General features: G+C 36.3%; 1 protein-coding gene across 1 annotated transcript in view; it reads left to right on the top strand.

Moving 5' to 3' along the window:
* DLC1 (DLC1 Rho GTPase activating protein) overlaps window positions 1–11,963 on the top strand; it is a 213,471-nt gene that overhangs the window by 28,595 nt on the left and 172,913 nt on the right. Inside the window, exon 3 of the mRNA XM_030491470.1 lies at window positions 8,775–8,924. Within this exon, the coding sequence (XP_030347330.1) occupies window positions 8,775–8,924 (150 nt within the window). The remainder of the gene's footprint in view (window positions 1–8,774; window positions 8,925–11,963) is intronic.

The following is an 11,963-nucleotide window of genomic DNA, read 5'->3' as shown; positions in this document are numbered from 1 at the left end:
TGGTAATGAGCCAGCCCAATCTATTTTTTAATTAGACTTTCCAGGTAGACTTCTAATGTTTACTTCTGCATTTAGAAAATGCCAAAATTAAACCTATCCTTAATGTACAAAGTCTCTTCGTTGCACAAATCAGAGTGCATGCGTGCGTGTGTGTTTATATGACTTGTAAATACATAGGAATATAAATAAACCCACAAGACTCAAAAGAGTAATACAAAACTAATGTAAAAGGCAGAAACAGTTAAATATTTATATTTTTATCAGAAAAAAAGAAAAACCCAGATGAATGATAATTTGGATGTCTTCAAGCTAAGCCTTCATGGCAAGATTACAAGGTTAAGTAAACAACTAACCTTGTAATCATAGGGGGATCTGTTATAATTTTTGTACAACAGCACATTTCTTCCATAATGCTTCCTAGCTTTGCACAAATATTTCGCTTGTAGAGAAAAGTGAATACTGGAAATTTTCTGCAACTTATTAGCTGGACTTGAAACTCAGTGAAGACCCTCCCCTCCATGCACACAAATAATAGGCAAATTGATTAAGGTTTTATTAGCAAGGTGATTGTGTTGTATTTTTTTAATAGGCTGTTTGTACATTTATTGAAATCACAATCATATTAATGAACAGATATCTTATCTAAAATGATTGAGTTGACAGTGCAACCTGTACTAAAACTTTTCATTTACTAGGGTAGCATGATAAACATTTAAGACAGACACTTCTATTTCTCAACTGGGAGAAGTTAGAGTGTACAGTGGTTAGTGGGTTTTAATTCTCATGTCTATTTTTGGCCTGATTCAAAGTCCATTGTAATTATGGGAAGAGTCCGATTAATTTCAGCAGTCTGTTCAGTACTACTGCTGCAATACCTTCAGGTATTGTGGGGTAGAGTGTCGCTAATAGACTTCATATAGGTAGTAGCTATTTCTGTGTTTTCATTGATAAACTGGAGGATAAACTATGTTTTAAACTTATTCCTCTTCTCTCATCCTCTTTGCACTGTCTTCCATTCAGTGTAAAACTGAAAGTACTGGGTTTGCTTTCCCAATTGCTTACTGGGTTTGCAAACAATTGCCTCTTGTTCTATCTCAGTACCAATAAGAATTAGCTGGCTCTATCTTCTTACTCACTTATCAGATAGATCCCTCCTGAGCGTTTTATTTCCAGGCTAACCAGTTCTGGATTTCTCTGCCTCTCCTCATATGGAAGATGCTCCAAACCCTTAATCATCTTCACTGCACTGGCTTCAGCATGTCCATGTCTCTCTATTGTACTGGGGAGTCCAGGGCTGGAGCCAGCGCTGAACCCAGCTGCGTCTCACTGGGGTTGAATAGAAGTGAAGGATCCCCCACAGCCCTTGTCCTGCTGGCAATGTTCTTCCTAGTGCAGTGCAGATCTGTTGGTGTTTTTTTGCCATGAGGTTGCATTGCTGGCTCATGATTGTCCCCACTTTGTATTTCCAGGAGTGTCTTGTGTCTTAAGGAGGAACAAATCGCTAGTAAGTTATGAAGTATACTAATGGGCCAAATAAATTAAATCTCCTGTATCTGTCATGTGTTCAGTTATATTTCCCTAAGTCCTAAATTTTGTTTAAGACATGGGTGTCTTAAGCGTTTGTGCCAGATCAGGCATCAGGCACCTGTAACTCTCATTCTCAAGCACTTCCAAATTGGATGAATGTGAACAGTTGAAGTCCAAAAAACTTATCACAGCCCAAATACTGATTTCCAGCTCCCTTTCCATGAATCTATAAAGTAGGCATATAAAATATAAGTACACAGATTCATTTATTTGTATATTTGTAAAACGCATGCCAATAGACACATATCCAAGCTAAATTTCTTAATGTTGTTTATGCTGATTTCATGTCTGTATGGGGTCAGTATTTTGTCTTGTTTGGCGCTCTGATTCATAGCATAATAGCAAAGCAGTAAGAAGTTCACTGAAGTATTTTCTTCTTGGTTTTGCACAAAATTACTAAGTATATAATATAAAAAATAATACTAAAAATGCAGCATCAGTGAACTATCACTCACATTCTATTTAATCACAGTTCTATTTAATCACAATATTTTTCCTGTCTGATAATTAGCGCTCAGAGTACTGTCATAATATTCTCCACAAATCAGAAGTCTTCCATCTGAGAGCAAAGAGAATTGGGTCACTGTAAAGGTAAAAACTTGCCTTTTGCTTACTTTGCAAGTCATAGCCATAAAACTGTAGTCCTGTAAGGTGACTTTTAGAATAAGTATAACACTAATTTACAAAATATGAAGAAGAAGGAGGAAAATGGAAAGTAATTGAATATTGTTTACGCTGGAAAGAGCATGATTAATGATTTTATGTTTGACTATATTTTTTTCCACTCATTGAAGACAGATTATGTTCATGTTGTACTCTGTACCTCTATGAGATTTGATTTTGGCAAATTTTCGAAGTCATAATCCTTACATGATCCTAAATAGGAATGATTACTGGGACTTAGGTGTCATCAGACCAGCTACTGTGAACAAGTGTAACTCCAAAGATAGAGAACTGGATTTCACTCACCATCTGTAGTTTATGAAATTGTATTGTTAGTGTAAGATAGTTATCTTATACATTGGACAAGATGTACCATTTAGAGTCGCTAATTTTACATTTAGTTCTGCTTTTGTTGGTTACCTGAATTAGTGTCAACAATTAAAATTTGCATTATAATTTGCATTTGTATTGCAGGACAGTTGGTATACTATTAATGCTGTAATGACAATCTGAGAAATCGATGTTTTCCGTTAATATCTACCGATGGTAATATAACACTAGCTAGAAAATTACCGTGATTGACTTAGTTTCTTACTACAGAGCTGTTGTGTTTCAAGAGCAACTACTTCATGATTATTGCCTGCTGTACCTGCTGAGTTAACACAGTCATATAATAATGATTCCTCAATTTTTTTTGCCCCAATGTTTTTGAGTGATTTTCCATTTCATCAGTAGTGAATCACTAAACTTCATTATTAAAATGCTATCTTTGCTAAATAGTTTACTTGGCTGACATGAAACATGTAAAACTACAATCAAAACTGCCTGAACCAAAATAGAGTAAAGACTACGTATTGAGTATGTGTTTAGACAAAAACAGTTGTAGAAAGGAAGGTACTAAAAAGGAATTCTTTTGTTTAGATTAAAATAGCTTTGAACATGAAAGATAGCAAGTTTCTGTAGGGGAAATTGGGTTAAATTCAGGAGACCATATCTGTGAATAGTACATGAGATTGAAAGATCTTGTGAAAAGTTAGGAAAATGGAGAAGCTTCACCTCACTTCTAGTCCTGAAATCTTCCAGTTCCTGGAATTTATCATGTTGGGAATATTTGGGTTTTATGTTCTCTCTTGTTTTCCAACACATTTTCCATCACATTTTCCAACACATTTTCCTCTTTTCCCCGAGGAGTGCAGCACTATCCCAGCAAGCACTACACTGCACAGAAGGAGCTATATGTTGGGGGTTTTTTTGCCTGGAAGTATAAAAAGCATATGTTTTGTTAAGAGAACATGTTATTCAGAGGTTGACTTTTTGATGTCATTTTATTTATTACATTTCTCTTAAGGATACAGTAGTGAAAATCACAATTACTACGTCATATAGAGAGCAAGTGCTTCTGAAAGACTTCATTTTTGCAAACATAACTTATTTGTGGGTTTAACAGAAATTCAAAAGCACATAGAAAACAGTGCTGTTAAATACTTTATGTCTGGAAAAATTGAGTCAGCTACCTAAAGTTCTCGTAAGAAAAATTAGAAGAAAAGCTATTTTCTCAAAAACTTGTGTGAATGTGTAGGGATAGCTACATGCATGAGCATGTCTCCTCACCTGCGCACATGTATACCAGTGTATACTTATTTGTTCCGTTTCCAGCCTATTATAAATATTAGTTCAAAATATGATTTATAATAGTAATCTTGCTGTGATTTTTTGCTGGTGTCTAGGCCTTGTGTCTTAGGTCAAAAAGGAATAGAGTGCTTTAGCTTTTTCACTGTTAATGTTCTCCACCTGCAATCCCTCCAATATGATGAAGAATAGAACTCTAATATGGTACTGCAGAGTGTAAAATTTAGAGACAGATAAAATTCTTGGGTATTTTTCAAAGTTGTGAACAGTACACTGCAATTTATAAGGATGAAAATTACGCATCTGATTTGTACACCTGCTAGTAAAAATCAACAGATTAATTCCGAAATAGCATATTTTGTTTTATTCTTTGTTTGGTTTTAGTTCAGCTGAAAAACTTCACAGTATAGAATCAGAGATTTAATAACTTCCTATTTTTCAAAAGGGTTTTGTTTTGGTTTTTTTTTGCAAGGAAAGAGAGGAATGAGTAATTTAATGCCATCTGAAATACATAGTGTTAATCCAAGATTTTAAGTCAGTCCAGCTGGCTGCAGATCAAGAATACCAAACAAAACTCAGCCAACTCTTTCCATAAAAGATCTCTTTCTCTTGTGGGTAATCAAGCTTGCCTTGTCAGTTGTGCAATCGGCTTGCCACTGAAAATCAAGGTTTCCTTTTCAAACAAATTAGGAGCATCCCTGACATGAGAGTGCCAGGGATGAGAAAGGCTGATGGTGCCCTGATGGCTCTAACAGGGGACTGCTTGGAGCGGGATGTCCCCTCCTTTCCTTAATCACAGAGGACCCTACTGGCACTAATGGGGATTTGCTGTGGTCTGGAAACAAGCAGATACTTTAAAAGGGAGCACTTGCAGGGAAGATAGGAATGATTCAATCCCCCTGAGGATATTAAAAGAGCACAAAGTTAATTTTGAATCCTAACTATTTCTATACAAAAGTTTTGCTGTGAAAATTAGAATAGGCTTTACTCTCAACAGTACATACTTCTTAAAAGGTATGTTTACCCAGCTGAAAGAGGTATGTGGGAAAAGGAGCTACGTCAGGAAGGAAAGTGTGCGTGCGTGTGTGGGTGATGTAAAACAGAGGCTACAGGAGAAGGGGAAATACAGGGTTTAAGAGAACAAGGGAGTGAAGGGTATCTGTTTCAATTGCTTTACCATGCCCGGATAAGACAAAATAGATATATTAAATCCAAATTTAAATACTGTTGTACTCCTTAATTAGCTTCTTTTGTTCGAGTAGATTAAAATCACTGTAAGGTACTGATAATATAGGGATAAAACTGTTACAACCTTAAAAAAAAAAAAGGCAGGGGGCATACTTTTGTACTTTTTAGTACAAAAATATTGTATTTTTGTGCTAAATACTCTGATGAATGTTGCCTCTGCGCAGTGATTGTTGTTTAGCCATCAAATGTTCAAATAAAAAGATAAAACATGATGCACAAACAACATTATATTCAGAAATTGCCAGATGTTCTCCGTGCAGAGTGCTATGGGACATTGTATTAATGAACAGCCTCAGTTGGTAAATACAAACAATAAAGCAGCTTGGTAGTAAAAAGGCAAACAAGCACTTGAAGACATAGGAGTACATAGGGAAAAAAATAGTGTTTTTCTTTTCAATAGCAATATAAGCTCCAAAATTACGAAAGTGTCTAAAAAAATGGCTGAATCTCATTTGCAGCCATGTTCTTGAAAATGTTTCCATTTTACTAGCATTGATTGCTGACAATAACAACAGGGCTTCTGAACTGTTTTCCTTGTAAAAATGTTTGAATTTCTTTTAATGTGACCTTAACATTGGAGGGTTAATACTTAATTTAGGATTAATTCAAGTACCCTTCATTCAGGGAATAGTTACAATGTTTTCCGTTCTAAACGTATGAATATATTCAAATTTAACTAGCTCCTTTATCACACCAGTGAGGATACAAATTAAAAGAAATATTGTTTTTTCCAGTTCATGACCTAAAGTATTTCCTCTTTGTGTGGAGACATGTTAAAAATAAAATCTCCAGAAAAATAATATCTCAAGTTTGACCTACTGTATATGCTTGTGATACATTCCTGAATTTCCCAATGCAAATGCCTTAAGGCAGAAATTAAGATAGTAAGTGCCCAAGTTTTGACTTCATAATGGTAAAGGTATTTATATTTTTGCATTCTAATTTGGAAGGTAACTAGGTGTCAGTGGGGAAAAATGTGAAAGACTGGATGCAAAGGAAATACTGTGTCTTCAAAAGAAAAAAATTAATTACTAATATTTTTCTGGCTTTAGATCATATCACACTTCAGTAATAAAATCTCAGAATATACACAGAAGGGAGATACAAAAAAGACAAATAGGTTATAAAGCTCTTGGAAATTTATTAGATAATATCAAGAGTAAAACTGTGTAAACATAAATTAATCTTATAATAATATTTATTTAATGTGTTGTATTGAATTTCCAGCTCAAGATTAGCTTTTTTTATTTGTATGTATGTGCTAACTTTTTGGTATAATGCTTAGACTTTCATGTATACAATTTAATAGAGTCACAGCCAAACAGAAGGTGATTATTGTCTTATTGAGTAAATTGTAAAAGTAGAAATTATAGTTAAAGTGTTAAAACTTCTCATGACAAGGCTGATGTCAACAGCAGTCAGAACTACAAACCATATTCTGAACAGAATAGCTAAATTTCATAGTGATAATATTATTGTTTTCTGAAAAAGGTGTTTGCCTGCAAAGCCAGCCTGTTGTGTCAAGCCTGAATATCACTTTGAGCAATATTTTGTCACTTCTCCATTTCAGCAGATTCTTCTCCAGCATTATCAATCTGCTACATGCAGAGCAAGTTTATACTTTTTTTGGCAGGAAAAGTCAAACTGTTTGCTTGGGGAAAAATTCAGATGTTTCTTTGTCTTCATGTAAAATGCCTGTTATCTTTCTAGTCTGAGAAAAAGACAAACATAAACCAAGCAAACTAAAAAGCCTCACTCAGTCACCATCACTCATTTTGTTGTAGTGCGGCAATTAATTTTTGGTTTTTAAGTCAAGTGTATAGTTTAGATTGATTAGCCTTTCCAGTGGTGTATTTCCAAGCAAAACTAATAAACACACAGTTAGGGGACTGTGTGCCAGGCTAATTTTGGCAGCAGTACTGGCCCTCTCTGGATGGGTAAACTGGCTACGATCTCACCCACCATGGCAAACATAGCCCCATGCCACAAAGGAGGTCATGTCTCCTTTGTTAGCAGACACTTCTTTGATCCATCGGGTTTTCTGCACCGATGCAGATTAGAAAAAATAACTCTTCTGACATTTTCAAATTTCAGACATCAATTTAACATCAGTTAAACTGAAGATACATGGAGTTTCAAGGAATCATTTGGGACACTGTGTTTTCAGTTTGAAAGTGAAACTCAATCCATTTCACTGATTGTTCTGTTGTTTTGAGGTAATATTCTCTCAGGGTGATTCTAAATTCAGTTCAGGTTCCTCAGGAGGTCCTGCAAAGTCATAAGCTTTGTCAACAACACAATCCAAAATATCATGTTGTAATAAGAAATGAAATACACAGTTTTCCTGAGTTTGGCCTTTGCTAAGAACGTTGTTCATAACTCTGCAATGAACTGATAGATTTGTATTTCTGCTTTTCTAAGATTTAGTTAACTAACCCTCATCACCTCTGTCTTCACATAAAGACCATGTAGACCATGTTTTATATGACTATTTTTCTATACATTTCCATTAACCTCAGCAGGAATAATTTAATTCATGTTTTGCAATGTTTTTGAAGCAGTCTATAAAAAACCTGCTTATAGAATCCTAGCTAACTAGAAAGGTCACTGTGTAGCCTGAAAATCAGTTTACCGACTATCAAAAAAGGCTGATTTAGGCATTTATATTCCCTGTTTCTTAGACACAACGAATTAATTATAACATCTTTGTTTCCATTTCTTGAGAAGGATTTATAAAAGTATATTTTAAATGAGTTAATGGAACTTCATATTTTCTAACTTCCTTTTGTGAAAATCCATATAGGAACCAGTGGGGTTTTTCATATTCCTGAAATTTGAGGAAGGCTAGTTGGCTGTTAACTTTTGCGTTAACTTTCTATAAAAAAGGGAAAAGGGGGTGGGAACTTCTTGAGAGCATGATTTAGGCCATCTAACTGAAGATTTTGCTTTGAGTTGCTGTTTTGAGGACCTCCTCTGTCTTCATTTGCATATAGGGAAATAAGCTTCATAAACTAGGTGTTTCAGACTGTTATGCGAATACCACTCATCCTTCTCTCTTTCCTATCAGAGAATCTACAATGTTGTGTTTACTATAATATTAATGTATCTCGTGTACATCAAGAATTTCCAACCAGGACACAAACCTCTTCCAAGAATTAACAAAACATGGTTATGCTGATGAGTTCCACAAGGAAAAGTAGTTGTGGTTATCCACAGCTGGAAAATGGCTTCTTTGAGCTTCCTTTTCTCCATTTCGATCATACATTAACCTTCATCGTTTGTATTTGTACAATCAAATTAACTTGGAGTGAATATTTGGCAGAGTGGTTGGAATAAGTAGCTCTTTAAAGAATATGTGTATGAAGGAAATTGTAATGATGCATTTCCGCCAAACAATTGTGCTTTTTTAAAATTAATTTTTGATAATAGATGTATATTAAATATTAGTATAAAAAAATTTCACAGCAATAAGTCAGTGCTCAGTGAATTGATTACACAAAACAATATTTTTCCTAAAAAAGAAATTTTTCCTGTTATTATTCACTGTACTTTCATGCCAAATTAAGAAATGGAGCTTTCTTAATTTAAGCTTACTCTTTCCAAGCAACGCCATTTCAGATTTAGCAATTGTATGTTCTGTTCTTTAGGAAATAACAGAAGATCGGGATCGATCACGACTGGATTCAATGGTGCTGTTAATTATGAAACTGGACCAGCTTGACCAGGATATTGAAAATGCTCTCAGTGCAGGCTCTTCCCCATCCAGCACCCCAACATACAAACGGAGGCATATACCTGTAAGCCAGTTTGCTTACTCTTCTTATTCTAAGTAGAATCTGGTTTAACTTCACCTTTTTTCTTTCAGTCCTCACATATTTCAGCTCCTTGGTTTCAGAACTAAAGCTCTTTTTGTAAAGAATTTGTCTTGTATTTTTTTGTATGTATATATGTTTTGGAGGCAGTAATATTGACATCTGGCAGAATATTTCCTTCTGCCATAATTTCATAAATGAAAGCTTCGGAGCTCCCAGATGTAAAAAAGGAGACCAACAAAATTCAGAAAAAGTCTGTCTCTCTAATAATCACTTACTGTAAATGCAGAGTCAGCACAGAGTGTCGTGGTTTGAGCCCAGCCGGTAACTCAGAACCACACAGCCGCTCGCTCACTCTCCCCCTTTCTCCCCCCACTCCCGGAGGGATGGGGAGAAGAATCGGAAGAATGTAACTCCCACGGGTTGAGATAAGAGCAGTCCCGCAACTAAGGTATAATACAAAACCACTACTGCTACCACCAGTGATAATAATGATTAGTGAAATAACAAGGGGAGAGGATACAATTGCTCACCACCTGCCGACCGATACCCAGCCTGACCTGAGCAGTGATCTGGGCCTTCCGGGTAACTCCCCCCGGTTTATATACTGGGCATGATGTGCTGTGGTATGGAATACCCCTTTGGCTAGTTTGGGTCAGGTGTCCTGTCTCTGCTTCCTCCCGGCTTCCCCTCCTCCCTGGCAAAGCATGAGACTGAGAAAGTCCTTGGTTGGAATAAACATTACTTAGCAACAACTAAAAACATCAGTGTTATCAGCGTTGTTCCCAGGCTGAAAGTTAAAAAACACAGCACTGCACCAGCTACTAAGAAGGAGAAAAATGACTGCTATAGCTGAACCCAGGACACGGAGTCAGGATCACACCAGTCTCAGAGCATATGTGTATGTGGCGTTTGAAATTACGCAGTTAGAACTGAAAGTAAGTCTGAGCTACAGGTATTGTTTTTCTGCTAGTGGGAGGGTCCGTGAGATTTTTGGCAGGTACACCCCTATTAAATCCTCTGTCATTCAAAGTAAGATTCTGGCAGAATTGTGTACTTTAATTTACGTAAATTTCTTCAATTATTTCATTTATTTAAATGTGATAATTCCTTGTTGAGAGTAGTCTGAAGGGAGAATGGACAGCTCACAAACATGATTGATGCATTCTTTTTTCCTGAAAAATGTTTACACATGTAACTATGAAGAACATGAAATAGCTGACCCAAGGTATTCGCATGCAGTCTTCCTGTTAATTTCACCCACGTGTGGTGCACCTGTTTTTCAATTTAAGAAACCTAAGAAATACTGCACCAAGATCTCTAGTCTAACGACTCTTTTTGTTAGAGGTATTTCTTTTAAATAATGACGGTGTTTTCCTATTAAAGTCAAGACTTCATTATTGCTGTATAGTCAAATGAGTGGTCTATAGGTGAGAAAACTTTATTTAAGTTTCAGTGGGCTTGATGAGCTGAAGATTATATGTCATTTTTAAAGGACAGAACTTAAATACACTTTTAATAGTTAAACATTTTCCCTGAAGATACCAGTGTTCTTGCAGTGTCTTCTTGAGCACTGATGGTACGGGAAAGCTGAAATACAATGTACGATGTTAACATCTGTTCTTTGTATGTCACCAATCCATGCCAGCATTTTAGCTAATTTGTTACAGCAATAAAGTAAGTTGAGACAATCTATATAAATAAGCCTGCATGATAATCAGAGGTGGTACCTGTTTCCATGCTGCACAGCAGCCCTCCGGAAAGATAGCTTGCATCAAGCATGGAATATATGCTATTTATATACACTGATTTTCTGGGAATTTTTGAGCCTTTGAGTATTATGAATCAGAGGATCAAAAGATTTGTTTTTCAAGACATTCATGCATTGTGTTCAGTCTCGTATTGATTTTATAGTAAAACAAAGCATTTGAATATCATTCAGAAACATGGGTAATAGGGCAGGGAGTGTGGTTCTGCAGCATAACTCTGCTAAGCAGAAGCTTCTGAGAGTAGCTGTACCCAAGCTGGCTTCTACAGAGGCATTTCCAAGACTCTGCTGCATTTCCCAGTGCTTCCATTGCATTCCAAGACTCACTGGCAGGAAATATCTGACTCAAATGTGTGGTCCTACCTGGAGTGCAGCTTTGTCTCTAATTTCTAACCCTTTTCAGAAAACAGCACACTTGCATACTTGGTGCAAAGGCACCTGTCTAATTGGCATCTACAGTTTGTCAGACCAGAGACTTAACTGGAATTAATGAGTCAAAGGGTTGCCATTTCTTTCCAGTTTAGGAGCACAACCCTGGAGATGTCTCTGCTCCATATTTCACCTATTCTAGGAACTTGATATTAGGAAACTGATTTTGTCTGCACGGAGTTGGCTAGGTTAATAGTTCAGTCTTTTTTCTGTGTACTGTGTAGATACATTCACACAGGCTGCACCTCAGCTGATAATCCTGACAGTATATGGCTGGTTCTACACAGAGTCAGCTCTTTGCCAGATATGTGTCACAATTTATCTGCAAGCAATATAATCCCCTGCCCTCACTCTCTGCAGTAAATCAAGCATGCTCTATATTTTTACTTCCTCAACGATAAAACATACTATATTTCTTCGTTTTATTCTCAAAAAAGGAATGTAATCAGTGTCATTAAAAGTAAGGGCATTTTAACCAGAAATAGCATTTGGCTGATAAGTGTCTGCTGATTCCGAAACCAAGGGAGTTGTACCTCTGAATTGTATAAACTGCTGGATGGTGATGTCATTTCAGCTGTGTAATGCTTTACAGATGTTCACTGAGCTTGCAGTGCTGCCAGAGACAGAAGGTGGGAGCACACAGGAAATACTGAACATCAGAGAAAAATGTCAGAGTTCTGCAGACCTGAACTGATTTCTCTTACTTCGCATTCTAACATTCAGGGGAATTATACCTTTGATGTTAGTGGTGATTTATAATTTCAGAACAGCAGCTAATACAAAGAACCACATTGAAAAAGACAGCAAGTGAACATGTACATAATGGA

Source organism: Strigops habroptila, chromosome 7, assembly GCF_004027225.2.
Source record: "Strigops habroptila isolate Jane chromosome 7, bStrHab1.2.pri, whole genome shotgun sequence".
Taxonomy (NCBI): Eukaryota; Metazoa; Chordata; class Aves; order Psittaciformes; family Psittacidae; genus Strigops; species Strigops habroptila.
This window is presented reverse-complemented; position numbering and strand designations above follow the sequence as displayed.